The 20,886-nt window shown below is 36.9% G+C and overlaps 1 protein-coding gene across 20 annotated transcripts in view; it reads left to right on the forward strand.

Annotated features, from left to right (window-relative positions):
• GPHN (gephyrin) overlaps nt 1–20,886 on the forward strand; it is a 275,204-nt gene that overhangs the window by 243,972 nt on the left and 10,346 nt on the right. For 11 of the 20 annotated variants that reach the window (XM_053945528.1, XM_053945531.1, XM_053945536.1 and 8 more), the window contains 3 exons: nt 326–384; nt 594–747; nt 2,584–2,705. In XM_053945528.1, the coding sequence (XP_053801503.1) occupies nt 326–384; nt 594–747; nt 2,584–2,705 (335 nt within the window). Of the gene's footprint in view, nt 1–325; nt 385–593; nt 748–2,583; nt 2,706–11,535; nt 11,608–15,367; nt 15,408–20,886 lie in introns of those variants that run through there. The other 9 variants (XM_053945523.1, XM_053945527.1, XM_053945526.1 and 6 more) reach the window with 2 other exon arrangements.

Genomic DNA, 20,886 nt, shown 5'->3' on the forward strand with positions numbered 1-20,886 from the left:
TCCACTCAGTATACCAGAGCAACGATGTAAACAGGAAAGCTAGATAAACACAGGTATTATTAAAAAAAAAAAAAATGGGACGCTAAAACTACGTATTCAGTGCTGGTCCTCCCCTAGTGAGCTCATCATAAAGAGTATTTCTTAAAATGCTGTTCAGTTTTAGCACACATTGTGTTACAACCTTGACAAACAAATCAGGAGAACAATATGATGCTTAAGCCATAACGTCTCAGTGTAATGACTGCTGTGTAGACTTCTAAGAAATTAAGCATTGATCTTATTTGAATAGTTCAGCTGACCATATGTGATGTCCTTGTGTTTGTAGGGCACTGAAGAACTAGAAGTTCGAATCCTGGTGCAAGCTCGACCAGGCCAAGATATCAGGTTTGTATTTATTAAAATACCTCTGTTAGGAATTGAAGGGCTGATGAATTTCAAAGTAATTTTTCAGTCATGAGTGGTACTGACATTTTGACAGTCAGACTAAGGAGCATACATGGGCACTCCTGACCTGGAGCAGGACCAATGAAGGAAAGGTACTTTGAATCTCATTCTGTTTCTCTTTCATGTTGTTTTTCTGTCCTGATTTTCAGACCCATAGGACATGACATTAAAAGAGGTGAATGTGTGCTGGCTAAAGGAACCCACATGGGTCCATCTGAGATTGGTCTCTTAGCAACTGTTGGAGTAACTGAAGTAGAAGTTAACAAATTTCCAGTGGTTGCAGTAATGTCAACAGGGAATGAGGTAAGAAAAGTTTGTTTAGAATTATAGTCTGAAATACTGTATTTTTTCAGGCAATGTTTTGGATAGTGATTTCCACCCTACTCCCAAGCAGACTCACTTTTGATGGCAACTCATGCTGACATGAGCTATTTTTGTGAGGCATTAACCCATAATAATAATCTGCTTGTGTTTTCTCGCTTAGGGGCTTTCTCACAGGTCTCACACTCTCTTTGCCAAAATTTTGGTAATGTATCCAACCATGTCCCAGCTGTTTTCCTCCTGCCAGCAAGGGAGAGTCTGTGGGGTAGTTGGGGTTGTAATTCATGTTGCCAGTCATGACTGAAGAGTAATTTCTTTTAAGCAACACCTTATTTGTCTATAACACAAATGGCAGACAAGCTGTCTTGGGAAACTGAATAGGTCTACCAAATGCCTTGTTGCAGTATTGTGCCTCAGTATTCTTTCTTATGGTAGCATATGTTGAAATCCAGACTCTCCTTTTGGTAGAACAGCAGACCAGCTTTATAATTGCTTTAACTACATCAGAAAAATCAGATTTAAGATTAACTTAACTTACTAACTTTACATATGTGGTGTGTTGACCCAGGCCAGCAACTGTGCCCTCTCACTTCTTCCAGCAGCAGGACAGAGAAAGAATAGGAAGAGCAAAACCTAAAGAACATGTGGGCTGAGATATGTGGGTTAAGACAGCATGAAGTTTTGACTGTCCTTTAAGACAAACTTTTTGAAATCCAACCACAAATATTAACTCAGTAGCTGTATTCTCATACAGCTTGAATATGTTCAGTTTTGAAAGATTTTGAAAAGTTTTCGTAGGTTGAAATTTGTCATCTAGGGTACAGATCATTGCCAGATTTCACAGCATAAACAGGGTGTGGCATGCAGGAACCAAACCACTAACTGAGGAATAAATCCATAGAGCTACAAGGATTACAGGTGGTGATTTTCTGATTAGTAGCTTCCATATGATTGAAGATTCTTGCATGTCATTAAAGGGTCCTTTGCTGATGTAGACATTCTCTTTTGTAAAATGTTAAAACATTCTTTAACATCCTATGACAATCTTCACAGAAACAGAGATGCAAGCTAAAGCATAAAATTTTCCATGCTCCACTTCTCATTATTCTTACCTTACTACCTAATGCTGTGATTTTGACAGATACATTCTTATTAGTAGTATTATTATTTACCTCCTGTCGATACTGTATTGTCCTTTTGTGTCCTACATTAGCATTTCTAATATATATAAAACATTCATTTACATATGTATGTTTTGTAGTTTGGCTTCCAAAATACATAACACATGTGAGGTAATTGCCACAATAGACTATCTTGAGAGAAAGTTTTTAATCCAAAACAGTAATTGATATAAGAACTAAGCATAAGGCTTCTGTCTATTAATCTGAAGCAGACTGTTGTATTTTAAAAATATCTTTTTTGGTAAGCAAACAATGAACTTCAAAATGTTCATTAATTTCTTTAAATCTGGTTAACAACATCAATCAGATTCCCTTAAAACCATATAAAGAGAACAATAACGTGAAAACTTAATAGATTTTGGTTTGATTGCTAATGTCTGAGGTTAGAAGCCATGTCCTCATAAGGAGTAAAAATGTTGTGCAGACATGAACCAGTAGAAAAAAATGAAACAACGTGGAGGATTGGACTAAACAAGCACATTACATATCTTATTAATTTAAATTCACTAAATCACTTTATACATATGTTTCATGATATATGTCTAAAAATATCCTTTCCAACCTGAAGAAAAAATTCTCACTTGTGTAAAGCACAGTATTCCAAGGAGACTGACTGAGAGTGTTTCTGGTTTTATAGCTGCTGAACCCTGAGGATGACCTCTTGCCAGGAAAGATTCGGGACAGTAACCGTTCAACTCTCCTAGCTACAATCCAAGAACACGGCTATCCAACAATCAACTTGGGAATTGTGGGTGATAAGTAAGTACCACATGTTAGTAAAGATGTCACTTCATATTCATGTGATGCACTTTATGGCATCCATGGGAAAAAGAAATACCAGAGAAAATGTCACTCATTACAAATGTCACAGTGTTGTGACAAGGCACATCTTGGAGAAAGTATTTCACCCTTTTCATTATAGCAAGAAAAAAAATTAATGGTGTTTAATTTGTTTTGCATTCTGTTTGTTGAAACAGATAATCTATTTCCTGTTGAAAATTGAATTTATTGCTGCAGTATCCTTCCAAGCACTATACTTAAAACACGTAAGGGGAGACAGTTCTACAGCAGCTATACTTTTTTTCTGGTCAAATAAAGGGAGAAGGAAGTTTCTCTCAGAGTTTATTTTCTATGACAAAATTTATTTATAGTATAAAATTTTGTCATATTCTGAGTCTTTTGAGAAAGGCCCCACTGCTGCATATTGCTCAATATTTCCAGAAATATGTGGAAGAATTTTTTTTTTTTTAAACTTTAATGATGTTTACTTTGATTGCCACAGAGTAGCACCCTACTGATCAGTCTTTCTGTTCATCTGACAGCGATTGCTCCTTGTTTCCCAGTGGTAGTGAAGTGACATCTCTTGAGAGCTCTGGGATAAGTGGTTGAAGTGTTCAGTTTCCTGTCCTTTGCAAGACTGGGTAGTGACTGCTATCCATGGCTTGAGTTTCTCAGCATAATATATTTCCTCAATGTATTGAGACCTAGAGGCTTTGAATAGTCTTTCTTGCTTTTCAGCTCGGGTATCAAACCAACTGATAGACTTGGTTTGATGGGGAGTTGTTCAGGTCATCCCAGTGGGTAATTAAAAGTAAAAATAAAAAAAAAAAGCAGATAAGCAGATGACAAGGTCCCAGTCAGGGACTAAAAGGGAATCCAACCAGGTTACTATTACAGAACAGGTAATTTCAAACCCAGCTGTCCTTAAAGCAGTATTCAATACAAAACATCACTAGCTTGACAGAAAGTATACGAATGGGCCAGCCACTGCATGGTTTTGCAATAATTAAACCACCCTGCATGGTGGCTGCAGGAAATGCAGTTGACTTTGAACTACTCTTACAGGGAATGTGACATCACACTTGTGGTCTTAGGGAAGGCAAACCCTTCTGGATACTCTCACTGCATCCAGGTATCCCTTTTTGCTTCTCTAGCCTAGCAAAACACCACTGCAGTTCCAAAGAGCAATACATATCAAGCCCTCCTGCCCATGAATGCTTCCAGTTTCAGGTGGTGATGTCATACAGAGTCTAAACTTATGAGGCTGTTCTTTCCAGGAGTGGTATCTAAATGTCCTAGATCACTATAGCTTTCTATATTTTAAGACCTTTTTAAACTTTAAAACATAAATAGTAAAGTTTTCAAATGAAGCTCTTATATCCAGAGATCAGGTTCTAGATTTGTGTAGCTAAGAAAAAAGAAAACAGACACAAAAAGTCTCTTACGTCCCGGAGTCATCTCTGTGTAGAGGGATTGGCAGGGGTTTTCTTCAGCAAAATACTGTAGGTGGAACTTTTTACCACCTGCAGGAGCAAAAATAATAGCTACTGTTACCAACATTATTGTCAATGACAACTTACATTCTGTGTTACCAATGGCTTCATCCAGTGGAAAAGATGCTTTCCCTGGTAGTCCCCTCTGGAAAAATAAGAGTGTAAATCTTGTTTGTTCTTTATGGTTTTGTCCTAATCAAATAGGTATAGTGTCAACTTTGCTGTAAAGTCAACATTATCAAAAGGAGAGTTTAACTTAAGGTCATTGTGCAAAACTGTAGCTATGTACTCCATTGCTTTCAGGAATTGTTTCTGTTCTGTTTCTTCTAGACATGGAGAGTCTGTGGAGATAATTTTGAAAGCTCTCAGTAATAAATGACAAACAACTTTAGAATCATAGAATCATTTAGGTTGGAAAAGCCTTTAGGATCATCAAGTCGAACCAGTAATGTCAAGTCCACAACTAAACTATGTCCCCAGGTGCCACACCTACATGTCTTTTAAATACCTCCTGGGATGGGAACTCCATCACTTCCCTGGACAGCTTGTTCCAACGCTTGATGGCCCTTTCAGAGAAGATTTTTTTCCTGATATCCAGTCTAAATCTCCCACGCTGAAAGTTGAGGCCATTTCCTCTCATCCTGTCACAGGTTACTTGGGAGAAGAGACCAATCCCCACCTGGCTCTACCCTCCTGGTTGTAGAGAGTAATAAGGTCTCCCCTACACCTCCTTTCTCCAGGCTGAACAATTCCAGTTCCCTCAGACACTCCTCATCAGACGTGTGCCCCAGATCCTTCAACAGCTTCATTGCTTTTCTTTGGCATGTCTTTCTTGTAGTGAGTGAGATTTAAGGCCCAAGAGAACTTCTTGCTTTTCTATATTTTTTACAAATATATTTTATGACCTTTTCTTACTTGTCAGATGTTAGCTGAACACCAGGCAGCAAACAAATATATCAGTCTAAGGAAGTGCCTGCAGCTTTGCTTTCAGTTATGGGAGAGGTTGATTCTTTTGAATCTTAGCTATTAAAATGATCTCTGAGTCTTGAGATAGTATTACCTTGGCAAAGGTAGTAACAGTTCTTTTTAAATGTTTGGTTTTCTGCTTTTTTCTGTTTCATGCTAACAAAGCAGCTTCTGCAGAGGTAGTTACTTTACTCATTGAATAGAAATAATATCCTCCAATCGCAGAGTGTACTTTGCAGTAAGTTTTGAAAGAATAGTACTGTTGACTTAGGTAAGAATCTTCTGCACCAGATATCAAGACTCAGTCTTAGCAAGTCTTCTGCCATTCTTCCACACTCACATGCCCAATCCATATCTTTACAGCAAAATGCACTTGCAGTTCTGTTTCACTCAAAAGGCAAATCTGGTTGTGTAAATCAGTTTGATAAAAAGTATGGTGTTATTTCATTATGTAATAAAGCTAACAGAGTGTTGCCCATACAAATATTTCAGTACATATTTTTGGACTAACATGACTGATTTGATGGAGTACTGTGGCACTTGGAGAAATGCAGGAGACTTACCAGAAAGATGTTGCAAAGGGTACGATTTTGACACTTTAGGTAGCACGTTTGTAGAAGAAACAAGCCTTCAGTGTCTGTTTTATGGTTTACTGCAGTTAAACCATGTGTGTTTGTGTGTGCTCATGTATATGTGCATTTTGTGTGTATAATATGTATCCAGACATTGAAAAACAGGAAGATTTTATACACCTGCAATATCTACTGGTGTAGTAAAAATACTGGCAAACATACTATTCAGAGGGAAAAATTTAAAACTTGTATTTTTTTTTTTAATGTATCGTGGTATATATTTCTTCTTTCCCATACTTTAGATTTGGGTGATTGTTTTCCTATTTCCTTTTTTTAATACCATTTTAGTGGGGTAAATTTTCCCTCATTTTACTGGGAGTACCACTTCCTGTGCACCGTAAGCACTAATGGAGTTTGAGACAGCAGCTAATAGGGAGCACAGTTGAGTATTACAATTGCTGTAATGGGTCAGGTTTCTAACAACCATGGAAATCCTCTTCAATCATATTTGCAGATCTAATTTTCAAGCATAAATTTTTTTTAGAGTACTATTTGCAAAGACAAAATTAGATGTTATTCCTATATCTAATTTCAGCATACAAGTCACTCAGAGGTGCTTAGATAAAAAAATAGCTTGCCCAGCTGCTTTAAAGTGATGTGATGCATGTAAACACAGAGATTGTGAAAAGATGGGGAAGCACACTGAATGTCTGGGTTTCTGAAGAGTAGTTAGAAGCATTTTAAAAATGCCTTTGCATATTAGTCATACGTGAAGTTACATTTTGAACTGACCACTCAAGTCTGACTTAGCCTAAAGCTGTACTTTCATTTGAAACCAATATTATATTTATTTTGGGAGCATTTTAATGATTTCTGAGATTGTCACCATCATTTATGTTCTCATAAATTGTAAATATCACTCAATATTCAAAATAAAAACCAGCAATTCCAAAACCCATAGAGAAAGTTTATAGTTGAAATCCTAGAAGAAAGCAATAGGAGAAAGGAACAGACCTGGGAATGTGATATACAGCTGAAGTGAAGTCTGGCCAGAAGCCAAGATTTTCTCTATTTGTGTTCTTAGCACGTAAAAGCCAAGTTGTTTGAAAAGCACACATCTCTGAGTAGAAATGGAAGATATATCCATTTTCAGAGCTACTGCAACACAAGAAACAAATGCAAAACTAAGGAAAGGAAGAACCCTTCTGATATTGTTGTTACTGTTGTGTCTTGTATTTTTTGTCTGAATCTCAGAGTCACTTGCTAAAAAATTATAAAAACAACTGTCCAGTTAAAGTTGGTATTCCAATGTACTTTTGAATGTTGCCTCCTATTAACAAGACCAAGTTAAAAAGGCTACTAATTTCATTTGCTTTGCTTATAGTTTATGAATTTATTTGTTTTTAAACCAATGATAAAAGTAAGGTTCATTTCTGATCTGTAGAAGTCTAATTGTCAGGATATTTTTGTGTCTGATTATTTCATTTGTGTTGTTCTTTGTGTTCCATTGTTTAAAGTGTAAAGTTTAGCCCTAGCAAAATCTGCTGCAGTGTGGGCCTCTGTTTTACAGAGTCATCTTCCATTTTGACAGCTTTTCTTCTATGAAAGACTTTCTTATTAAGCTTGCTAAGGAATTTTGATCACGTATGTAATTAATTCAGTTTCCTCTGCTTTTACCTTTGTTTACATGAGTGCATTTTCCCCTTCTCTGCATTCTTTCCCCTATTTTCTAATTCCCTTATCATTTTTCTGAGAGGCATGTATAATATTTAGTTGCTTCCAGCAGCATTTTCATTTATGAGTGTGTGATCTCACAGTGGAGAGAGAAAGAATCTCTCTCTTTAGGAGAAAATTTCAGGAAATTCATATTATTTCGTCACTTGCTTGAAAGATTTATCTGAATATTTATTAAATCAGCATTTTATGAGAGCTTTTCTACATGAGAGGTCTTTAGTTTCTTATTTGGTTACCTTTCCTTTTTGACATACTGTTGGAAATAGAGCTCCTAAACGACAGTAAACCTCTTAAAAATCACCCTTGCTGTTCTAACTATTACTCTGTGATATCCCTAAAATAAAAGCTTTGATAGAGCCTCTTCATATTTAGAATGGATACTGAAATCTTACTGAAGGATTTAGTCCGCTTCAATTTTAAGTTTGCCATTCCAAAAAGGGTTTAAATCTTTTGTGTTTGTGAGGCTTGCATGTAAATACTGCTGTTATAGGTGGAACATCTAGAGTGGAGGGAGGAGAGTGGAAAAACTGCTCCAACACCAAAATTTCTCATGCAATATCAGCCTGGTATATATCATCATATGAGGTAGAAAATGAGTTATGGGCAGAATCCAGGCACAGAATCCTAGTCTCTCCCTGCTCCAGCTTAATGCCAGCTTGGGTAAAAGCAAATCTACTGTGAACAAAATTAGTAGTAGTAGTAGTAGTAGTAGTAGTAGTAGTAGTAGTAGTAGTAGTATCATTTAACAAATGACTGCAAGAAAATGCTTTTTAGAGAAAAGACCTCACAATAAATGTCACAATATTAGGTTTTTCTAAAGTGGCTTCATTTCCAGTTCTGCTCAAAAAACAATGGTGTTATAAATTTTGATTGTATCCTAATGAATGCAGGGACACAGAGTAATGGTTTGAAGGTGTTTCAAATGTGGATGTCCTCTCCTTCCTTGTGCCCTGTCAAGAATATACTCCTTTTCAAGCAGAAATGTTTAATATCTGTCACAACAACTCTTGATAATCATTAGGGAAATCTTCAAATAAGATGTCATATTGACAGGTCATCTCATCTAATGTATGAGACACAAAGGAATGTCTGAGCCAAAACAGAGGTGAAAAATGAACTTGTGAAATGGGACAGTGCAAGTCCCAGGGAGTCTTCTGTACCAGTAGGAAACAACATAGCGTGACAGGTAATAAAATGTCATGCTGTAGAGGTGACAGGTGCAAAGCTAATGCAGAGCAGTGTGTCATTTTCCTAACTGTGTTTAACACAAGCATGGGCTCCTTCCTGAATTAGCATGTTTAGAATCACAGCTCAGTAGTAGCGCATGACAGTAAAGAACAGATAATAAAGAGGACAAAATACTTTGAAAATCCTATCTTTGAAAACAGAGGAAATCTGTTTGTTGAAGGAAAATAAAAATTACTATTTTTATGGTCTATTTTTGAGGCTTAAGTTAACAATTTTAAAAGCACTTTGAGAGATAATTTCTGTTTTCAAGAGAACTTCAGCTTCTAGAGGCCAAAGTATCATTCATTTAAATGATTTTCAATCTTCTTAATGCCTAGAGCATATATAGGAATTTGAGTTCCCAAGTCACTGAGAAATTTTTGAGGCTTGAAATTTTACTAATACCCCAGAAGAAAATAATGAAAACTAATAAAAACAGTAGATACAGAACAATCAAAGATGTGGTGAACACTGAAGATGGGTCACTGTGTCAATGATAGGAATCACCTACAAAACTGGGTTAAGTATATTGTTAATACAGCCAAATATGAATTGATATATAGAGGATTCAAGAATATAAGAAATATTTACAGGCTGGAGGTTTATATCCTAAGAAGTAAAGATTTAAGAAAATATTTGAGAATCCTCTAAATACAAATTCTAGCATATGTATATATAAAGAGCTAATCTCCTCTAGAACTAGAAGGTTATTTTGGTCCTCACCTTTGTATTCCCAGGACCAGAACCATTAAATTTCTTAAGTGGTTAAAAGATGGACTGTGTACTAAAGTAATACCAGAATTCAGGCTGTTTAATTCAACAGATGTTCTTACAAGATCACTTGATTACCTTCTAATTATACTGAGCCACATGGAGAACAAAATGAATAAGGTTTCTATTTCAGCAGCAATGCCTATGTATTCAAGTTAGACTGATTCAGAGGGTAAGTAAAGCATAATTTTAACAGTGATAGCAATTAGTTATTAGGAAACTAAATCAAATGCTTTGATATTCATTTCAAAGTGAGATTGGATATTTATTTACAATTCAAAGAAAAGCAAGTTCAGGGAGGTTCTCGTGCTATTTTAAATACTAAATCATAAAAAAGAGATTTATTTCTCCTGGTTGCAAATAATCTCTTAAGTATTATTTCAGAGAATTAAATTAATTTTTATGTTATTCCAGTGGACAATACATAGTAGAAGCATAAAATGAGAACTCTAGTACCAGCAGAAATTACACACCAGAGCTTAGCATCATGCTAGAAAAGATTTTGGATTTTTGAGACTGCTATCTGTAACATTGGTGGTTAAACCAGAATCTGGGATCTTTCATGAAATCCAAAAGTCTTTTGTGTGTCACTTCATGACACAGGGACCCTGTTTTGAGAAATAAAGATTGACTTTGTTATTCTGACAATGAATAGAAGAGAAAATGAGAGACTGAAGCCATTTTAGGAAATGGCTTTCTTGGGAAGCCTGTCAGAAAGAAATGGACATCTAAACTTTTAACCTGAATAATTCAAATATTTTTCCATCACTTCCTATCAACATTAGTATGCATTCAATCTGACAGACCCTCTTTATGAACTATGAGGAGAAACATGGCATGGATTTACAAGATGATAAAAGAGGATTTTAGATTTCATGTTAGCAGTGACTGTGGGCATGTGTAACAGTAGTGTAGGGACATTGGCCTAGTCTTCTTCTCACGTTCCCCAGTCAGACAGGACATGAGTGTGCACAAAAGTGATCTTTGAAATGCCAGACTGAAGCTGCCTTGTGCAGGATCAGCTGGCCATGGACTGGGGAGGGAGGTTGCCTTTGTTGCTGTTAACTGTCCAGCCAGCTGATATGAAGAAATGGCTCAAGAGTCACACAGTGATGACTGATGACATGGTCCATTTCAATAATGAATATCTGATTTCAGTCTTTTTTAAGAGGTATATTTATAACTCTTCATGTCCAATGAAGATTCTTTTACATTTTACATTTAATTGCCCTACGTTTAAGAGCATAAAAACATAATTTCTATTCATTTCCTATTTCTGTTACAAAGGACACTATCTAAAATAGTTTTTTCACAGAAAAACTGACTTGGAAGAAGTATGTGTAAAAGGTAATGCTGCTTTCATAATTGGGAATTCATAACAAATCATTAATTGTTTTAAATAAGGTCCTGATAGGAGTAATTTTCTCAGTTTTGGACATTTTTTCTAATCCTGCCTCTTGTAGCAGGGTATGAAGCTTCTCATGAATGAAGTGGCATCTTTATTGACTATGGAGTTATAAAATTAGGATAATTACAGCTCTTTCCCCCTTGAAGTTAAGAAGGTGACAGTTATTATGCCTTAAGATCTATTTCCTGAATAAGAAGCTAAAAGTGTGAGTAAAGATGTTTCAATGGGGCCCATCTCCAAATATTTTCCCATTATCTGTCGTCCTCCTTCCAAAACGTCAAGTTGTTTAACACTTCATTTTGCTTTATTTTGAAGTCAAGAGTAAAGAAGTTTCTCCACAGACACTGCAAGGAAAGATGAACTATGCTTTGTTGGCATAGTTGAGCCTAAATCCTTCCATAACTTTACTCTTCATTCCTTGGGAGAAGCCCATCCAAACTGTAAGAGAAAGATGCTCCCCTGCACTCCCTTTCTCTTCCATTGGCTGCCTTGCAAAGAGGAAGCATTTCCCATGGTGATTTTGAATATCTAGAGCCACCAAGGGGGACACAGCTGGGCACAGAGCTTCCCTTTGACCCCAGGAGACTCTCTCCTTCCCTGGCTCTTTATTATACCCCTTCTGCTTCCTTTACCCTCAGGAAGCCAGATGTTTTTAAAGAAGAAGGGACACAGAGCTTCCAGAACACTGCGGAGACAGGCCTACCAGATTGGTGAGCACTGTTTTTAAACCACTTGGGACGTTGAGGCACGTGCATGCTCACAGGCAGGCTCAGCCAGGTGTCTGTCAGGGCAGAGCTTGGAGCACGGATCCAACCAACATTTGCCATACAGGAGCAGATGGTGTTTTATTCTGTCCATTAAGTAGCACTGCCTTTTCAGTTAAGTTCTTATGCACCAGTGCACTGTAGACTTACATGGCTCCACAACATTGAGAAAATGACAATGTTTACGTTACTTATCAGTAGCAGCGAACATCTTTATCCATCAAGGCTTTTCCCTTTTAAAAACTGAGCAAGTGGGGAAAAATCCTGCTTGAAGGTAGTAGTGAAGTCCAGGGAAGTCACTGTTATGATTCTTCAGTCATAACAGGAGTTGGACTTCAGTGATCCTCATGGGTCCCTTCCAGCTCAGGATGTTCTATGAGTCTGTGATAATGCATACTTGGTTTTCCACCACTATGCTGATCATCTCTAAAGCAGGTTAACTGAAACCTCTAAACTATGCACTATGCATTTTTTCCAGTATACACGTGCAATTATATACTATGTCTTACTTAGGGAGATGGTTTAATAATATAGATTAATTTTCAGAACTTGCCCTCTAACATAGGTAGGCCCAAGGAGCTGGAGTGATGACAGAGGGAGAATAAACTACCTGTCATTTTCTCCATTAACAAGCAGAAACAATGAGTTTCTATAGTTTCCTTCATGTAGGAAATAAAAATAGGTAGAAATGGAACGAAAATCCTATTGAAGACTAGTACCTGAAAACTTCACATGTGAGGATCCTCACTGGGGTAAATGGCCCAATTATTGTAAGAAAAAGTTGGAGTCGCTGTTCTCATGACTGAGTCAATCAGCCATATCCTTAGCTTTCAAAAAACTGGTTCTTGTTTAGCAATTAGTTATTCATGCTGAAGCTAGGTTGTTATAAATCTAGGTTTTCCTCATGTAATGGACTAAGCCTTTTGCTATACTACACATCCAAAAAAAACCTTAATTTATGAGAATCTGCAGGATTTAAAACATTTTAAATTAATGTGAAAAACATGATACAGACTGTCTACTTTATCTGAAATTACTTAAAAGATGAAATCTACCAGCAGGTGATGGACTTGGAATTCCTCATACAAGTCAGTTCACACACCTCATTGCTACTGCATAAAACATTAAATGAGCCTTTGGTCTCTTCTAAGCAGTATGAGGGAAAGCACCAACAAAAACCAGCCCCTAGAATAAGTCTTCCTACCCAAAACATGAGCAATAAAAAATGCTTCTGCTTCCAGAGCAGGAGAACAGGCAGTGGGCATTTCGTTATGTTAAAAACATCTTTGCGCTTGAAGAGACATGGTCCAGTACTATAGAGACAAATGAAGTTCTGGTTCCTTCCACTAACTAACAGCTGTCCAAAAAATGAAGTTGCTGGTCTCAAATAGGATAAGTTTCTCAGTTCCTTCTCTTCACTTATTTCTAACACTATAGTTTGCTCTTCATGGGGAATTTGTATTTTTTTAGTAAACAAAAATCGATGCCATATTTCATTTGATATTTTCTAAAAAATAACTATTTGTTTTAGGACACACCTGATGACGGAACTTTTAATGGTCTTTTTATATTGTCTCTAATCTGTGGCTTCCAAGTCATTTTTGTTTTGGAGACAGACATTTTTCCAAGTGATTAAGTTATGATTCTATAAAGGGTGGAGCTTCCTAGAGAAGCCTTCATTTTGAGGCATTGCTTTAAGGGACTGCATTTCTACCTGTCCTAGAGACATCCATACTGTAGATCAATAGCAGTTAGAGCAGTTTTCAGGCGGAATGAAATCACTTTAAATTCCTTTTAAATTTATTTAAAATTTACTCTTACAGTTGAAGCTAAAGTAAAATGAAAAGGTAAGACATTCAGTGATTACAATGCCATTTCACTATGAGTCAGATTTGGTGATATTATTTGCTATATGTAAACAACTGGCACTAATTACATCCATCATATATTTTACTTTCAGTTGTGTCAGTATAAGCCAATTCTCATTTCATGAATGTTCTCATTGAAGTAATTGAACTGCAAAAGAACCACAGTTGCCCTTCAGACTCACGAGTGCACTGACATCTTTACCAGTGCAATGCCAGCAATGTCTTTGGCATTGATTATTATATTGTGTAGTGTAATCTTCAGTCATATTATTTCAACACAGCTACAACTGTTGAATATTTGGTTCTCCAGGAGTGAAAACTTTTCAGTGAATCCATATTGACTCGCTTCCTTTGTAAGAAGGAAGATAAAATAAAAATCTTTACCTATGTAATCCCATCCAATTTCTTAGAAAAGCTAATGGATTTCTGGTAAGTGTACTGATAAGGTTCTTTATCTTCAGCCAGCAAAAATAGCCAGTGATAGTTTTTTAATTAGTGGAAACCAGCAGTTCTCAGGCTGCTTCTTACACTCAGAGGGCACACACTATACTGGATTTAGAATGAATTAAGTGCTCACGAGTTAGTACAGTGGCACAGCAGGTGAAGACAGCTGTTATCAAAGCTTTGGTCCTGTTCTTTTAGCATTTATAGAAAAATTTACAGTTCACACCGAAATGCTTGCAGCTGAATGTACACAAGCAGCAGACAAGGATGTCATTGAGGACCCTTCACACAGGAATGTGCCTGTACTACATAAGCACCTGGCTTCTATGCATGAGACTTTTTCCTGTAGCACACCCATGGCTAGCTGTTTTTTCTGACCTCTCTGATCTTTTGTCATTCTGGCATATATATGAGTGGAGGTTTTCTGAAACAGATGAAGGAAACAGTGGAGGAAAATCTATTATCATCCTAATATAGAAAAAAAACCACTGAAGGCATTAGACAGCTCTCATGGTTACTTCAGCAAAAAAGTTGAAGACCTCTAACTGAAGGCCTCTAATCTTCTAATCAAAATCCCTACAAGTTCATAAAAATAACATGAAAAAGAATATTCTGCATTTATATTTGCAGCAGCAATTAAAGCAAAAAGTACCAAAGAGAGATTCTTTAATATTGCTGTCAAATAGACAAAACTTACATAGTTATGTTGAACAAGCCAAAAGCTGCTGTAATTATTCCAGCTTTTCTCACAAGCTGGCCTATTTTCCTAGGGAAAACATACTGCATCTGTTCAGAGTGATCATGTGAAATACCACAGTAGGTAAAAGGAAGATACATTATGAGAACATGATGAAATACACTTGAGAATTTTGAAACAAATACAGTCGCAGAAGTGTGTCCATATGTTACTACATGCATCATCAAAATCGGATTTTCTTCTGCTTTCAAAAACCATACTAGTCAAAACACAGAATTCCTATTACCGTCAAATATTCATTCATTGAATTGCATCGATTGAAATGTATTCATTGATTTACATTCAATATTATATTCTACAGAAGGTGGATTTTAGCTGGCTAAAAATAATGGCATCTGTGCACCATTCTGCATCCTGCAAATTACTGATATGCAAAATACTCCTCTTGGCCATGAGGTGAGAAGTGGGTGACAGACTCTGTCTTTATGCCTCGCTGCATTCATCTATTCATTTTGAAATCTGTCACCTCAGCTGAATGAGCAGTTAAAAAATGAGAGTTAATCTTAAAGGATCAAATCCATATACCATCTTTCCTCAAGAAGAAATGTCATTGAGCTTGATGAGATCTCTGAGTACAAGTAGTCCATTGGTTATTTGATGAAAATTTTAATTTGGCAAATTCTTTGTTATTTTGGAGGCAGAACTAGAAGTTTGACTGGGATCTTTGCATGCAAGGGGAATTTCTAGCAGGTCTTTGTACCTCAGTTAAACGTGTTCATCTGGAACATCTCTTTAGCAGGTAAGAGACTTCCTAACATGCAAAAGTAGCACAAACCACTGTTGCCAGTTTGTGGGAACATATCCAGAATGTGCTAAGCTCAGGACACCTGCAGCTGAAGTTTACAGTCAACTACTGTAGTTTAGAGAGCAGCTGGAATACTTTGGTCTCTAGTGTGATTGTGTAGGATCACTGCTAAGCTCTTCCATTTTCACTGTGTGTCCAGGAATATGTAGCTCCTCAGAATTTGTGAAGAATCATGTCTTTCAGCATATAACTGAAATGCTTGAGATACTTTCAAATAAAGTAAAACAGCAGGCAAGAAAGGTTGGCCAGCTCTGCTTTTGAACTCACAATAGACACTTGTGCATGCATCTGGTGCATTATGGTGCATGTGTATCTTTCTGTATCTGTGTCCAGTATCTCTGTAAAGCACACAGGTTCAAGGTGCTGACTGTGATGGTGCATGCACACATTTTGCAAGTACAGGTTACCAGAAGACCTGTGTTTATAAAAGCCCAGGCTGCTGCATAGAGAAATGCAACAACCACAAATGTTTCTGTTAGTCACCCAATAGTAACAGCTGTATATGGCAATGGGCAGCAAGGACTGGAAGTGACTGTCAGGTAATGAGGTTACATTGAATGAACCAGACTCCTGTGGCAAAGAACGTGGTGGAAATGGTCCTGGAAATTAGTAGTGAACTATGGGGTTTGTACTGTGACAATGGCTTGATAAGTCAGTCCTAACTAAAGGTTCCAGTCCCATTTTAACTGGGATCTCACTACTGCAGAGTGGTAGTTGATTTTTTGAACATTTGCTGTTATTTGTTTTCTGTATTAAATTATAAAACTGAGCGATTTAATTGCATGTATCAAACTGCTGCTGTTAAGGGTTGTATCACAGAAAAAGCTGACAGATTGATAATTAATGACAGTGAAGCACAACAATAGGATCCACAAAAGTGAATTAACATGTGTTGATTTCTGTGTGAATGAGAAAATTACACTGTAATTTAGGGTACTTCAAACTGGCACTTAAAACACAGAGAATTCTTTGGTCTTGACTATAATGTAGCTATTTCTTTTGAGAGTGGAAAGGAGAAAATTTACATGCCTGATGTCTATTTTAATGAGACTTGCATCATTTTCTTGTTCAAGCTCTTAAGCTTTCTTGTATATCTTTTCAGTTCAAAGACAGCACACTTGACGGCTCAAGTGTTGAATAAGTTTTCCACAAACTAACTTTGATAACCAGAATTTTTCATGAATCCAGAAGGTGTTCCTGCTGTACTGCCATCCTCTCTTCAAATGAAAGCAAGTGTCAGCTGCAATGTCACACATCTGCTTACTGGATGCTTGCTGCTGCCATTGCACAATAGTTACCCTGCAACCAATTTCCAGATTGTACTGCTCATTCTGTTCCACAAAACTGAACAAGAAGGATCAGGAAACTGGGATAGTAGTGTAGATACTCTGTTTATCAGGCTGACAAAATTAGCAGAGAATATAAAGATATAGTTAAAAATGAATGCACTCTTTATGCAAATTACTATGCAGCTTCAAAAATGTATGTAAAATACACATAATATTTATGCAGACACAATCTGCTCCAGGTGTTGAAAGGAAGTTTGGATTTGTTCCTTACTGATGTATATGAATAGTTTCGTAAACTGTATGCAGTCCTTAAATAACAAATTTTCTTCAAGGTATTAACAAAAGATGATCAGATGTAATATGAAATATATCTGAGTATAACTTTTTTAATAAGTTGCAGTATGTTAGAACAGCACATTCACTTTTTGTGCACAATGTCACTCTGACTTTGAAAATCACCAAATGAAATGGAGAGATTTTGCCATCTGGAAATTAGACTTCCCATCAAAATCTACTTTACATTGATTAAGGTATTCACCATTATATTTGAGCACCTGTTATAGTTCTGTCCATGAAGGAAAAAAAAATCCAAGAATAGCACTTTGACAAGATATTTTAAAGGATTTATTGTAGTAAATTAGACCATTAATCTAGCTAATCTGGTATCCTGCCCTGCTTCAGAATATAGCTTCTGATTTGTACCTGCTCAGACAGTCAGTGTTATTTCTCAGCTTCATGGCAATTTGTCACCTGCCTTTTAAAACAATCTTGTCATGCTATACTCAGATGCCAAAGCTATCTTATCTATTCTTTCAGAATCTAATAGTTTTCATTATTTATTCCCTTTCCTTTTATTTCCTTTTCAATCTAAAGGAGCAGCTGCTTACTGTTACACAACAAATGAAACAAGAAGTAGTATCTTGTTATCTGATTATATCAACTAGGTGTTAGTATGCAATTTGAGTAATAACTCTCTGCATTAAATCCACTAAAGGCAAGGGAAATGTTCACTACAGTGTTGATTGAAAACTGCAACAGGGGACTCCTGTAAGGAGTGTTTGGTGCTAACTGCAGAGTCATGGAACTACTGCCCTTAAGTACAACATAAAGTTAAGCAGACCTGAGTGACAAAAAGAAGTCTGCCAAAAATGTCAAAAAAAGAGACATTTTCTGCAACAGCAAGGGAGAGAATTCTGTCTCCTTTTTTCAAATTAAAAACCAAACTAACATAGGTATTCAGTTTATTGCAACAAAATTTCTATCACATCTTTCCTTTTGAAAGAATTAAATTCATTCTGTAACTATGTTAAAGATGATATGCAGTGCTATTGCCTGGATAAGTTTTAGTGGTAGAATAGTGCTATTGCCTGGATAAGTTTAGTGGTAGAATTTTTTAATGCCTTGCACTATTCAGATGGTAAAGAAAAGAATTTTAAAATGGTGAAGAAAAGTATATTATACAGATCATTGTACTGGAAATTCTAAAAATTTCCACCAAGTCCAGTAATATTCAGCTTTTTACATGACACAATAAAAATACCTGAATGATGAACTAGTCCAGTGGTATGCTGTCCTCATAAGGAAGTAAGTGAATTGAGTCCTCACCTGGTTTGAGTTTAGGCTTATTTGGAGGGGGAAGGGGGCTTATTGATTTTTTTCTTTTTTTAAGTGATTTAATATATATACAAATACATATATATATATATTCCATATAGAAGTAGCTGCATTTCCATTCTATTTAACAACAATTAAATACATACTTGTTTGCTTTTTACTGTTCCTTCCATTATTCTCAAACCACAACTGAAAGCAAGCCTACTTCATTATCCAGAATTAGCATGTCCCCAGACAGGTAGTCTTGCTACCTATGAATAACTTTTAAATAATTAAACAAGATAAAATGAAACAGCCTGGAGCAAGTTCAAGATAAGGTCCTCAGTTCCATCACAACCTAATGAGAAAAATGTACTGAAAGCAGTCTTAGGCTTGTGATAGTGGCATATGTCTGACTGCCGAGCCTCAGGAATGCCAGTATCGACCTATGTAATGAATATGTTTTCCTTGCTGCATTCCAAGCAGCCTCATTGGCAAAAATTAAGGAATACTTAGATCTTGAGAGACTTCTCCTATTACAAACTCTATAACAATCTTAAATAATATCTTGTTACATACAGATACTACTTAGACGATCAATACGAGACAATTGGTTTTGAAGAAGTAGCCAACAGCAGACTTACTTCTTTCTGCTTTCTTTCAATGACTAGTAAAGATTTGCGCTGGGTTTTGGAGAAAATGATCCCGAGATTTCAGAAGGAGCAGCTGATAAAATGTCTCCGTTTCCTAAAGAAAAAAGGAGATGGTTTTGCTTGAGCCCGTTTATTTTCTCCCAAAGAAAACAGATTAGGCATTCTTTGTAGCCAGTTAAGAGTATCCAAGATACCCAGTACCCTAAACAATAGTCATGATGGCATGCCACAGTACTGCAGCCACTATTTCCTCTAAAACAGGAGTAGTGTATAATTCTATCCTATTGATTGCAGTCTACAGCAATCTGCCCTTCTTTCTGCTGTATCTTGTTGCCTACCTCTTACAAAGCAATCTGACTCTAGAGAGGGGTGATAATAAAGTTGTGCAGGATGACTACACTGTGATGCCAAAGAACATGGTGCTTTAGTCACTGGACATTGTGGAGAAAGAGTCTTGAGTCTTTCTGCCTGTAAGGCATAACCAGGATAGAGGACACTGGAGGGCTGTCTGGTGAGATGAGGCGTGTGCAAGGTTGCATGCACTGAGCTATTTACTCGGTGAGGGAGTGTGGTCATTCTTGCATCACATAAATTGTAGTGCACACAGCAGCACGTCATGCTAACTGCTGCTTGTATTTCACTGAACCATGGGCAAAGAAAGGATGCTCAGAGGAAAGGATTTTTCTTTCTGAGACATTTGGAAACACACATTTTCTGGTAGTCTCTGAAAAGTCAGCTCGAACTTGCATAATATTCCTAATTTTTGTGTTTTCAGCTCAAACTCCAAAGTTACTGCTCTAGCTCTACTTTCAGATGAAATACAGCCCAAGCTCTCAAAGGATAACCCTCATGCCATTTTTAGCCTGCATTCATTACCCACAATGGTGTTTTGTAGTTGTAGTGTGGTATTTACCTGAGGTGCTGTATTCCAGGTATAGGCCTTCATACAGTCACTAGCATTATGGCCCATTCCTTCAATGGCATTCTAAGTAGGAACAGCCTCCCATGAAAAGCTTTCAGGATCACTGAACTGAAAACATACTGTTGAATAAGCAAGACATACAGACATGACATAGCAACCAGTCAACTTCTGGTCAGTTCACAAATGTTAAATACAAAGTATGAATTTAATATATTGGAAATTGGTTTTGATTCCTTTGGACCTGTGTGAGTTGTATTACTGAGTTTCTCCACTGCATGCCTTGAAGCCCTGTATTAGCATCAGTACTGCTCTTAAATATCTAATGCTTGCATCAAAGTTTCCAGTTTAGATCTAAAATGGAAAGAAAATAGGACACTAATTTCCTTCACAGGTATGCTCTTTGTACGGAAGAATATCATAGCTCCCATTGCACTGTTTCTCAAGAGGGTGAATAGACCTTTTAACAGCATGGATTGTGTTTTTGCAAGCTGAAGTGAAGGTGGCTTTGCTGCAGAGCCTTCTAACAGAGAAGAGAAACAAAGGATTTACTCCCACTCTTCACTGATCAAAGTTTGAAGTGGAGCCCCATCCCCATCAGAGTTTGAAGTGGAGCCCCATCCCCATTTTTGCACACATTAGATAAGTTAGACAGGTAGTACTGCAGTGTGCTTGGTGGTCAGTAATTTTCATGTGTCAGGTGCCTTTATATACCCCTGTCAGTTCATCTAAGTCACAATTTGTATTACTACCTATGGTGCCAATTGCATACTATTAGACACTTCTAATAGCATTCTTCAGTCCCAGTCTAAAGTATCCCACTGTTGCTGTTGCAAACTTTAGACAGAAAGGTGCCAAACAGTGTGGCATTCACTTAATGAGATTGCAGTTCTTGAT

This window comes from Vidua chalybeata, chromosome 6, assembly GCF_026979565.1.
Source record: "Vidua chalybeata isolate OUT-0048 chromosome 6, bVidCha1 merged haplotype, whole genome shotgun sequence".
Lineage (NCBI taxonomy): Eukaryota > Metazoa > Chordata > Aves > Passeriformes > Viduidae > Vidua > Vidua chalybeata.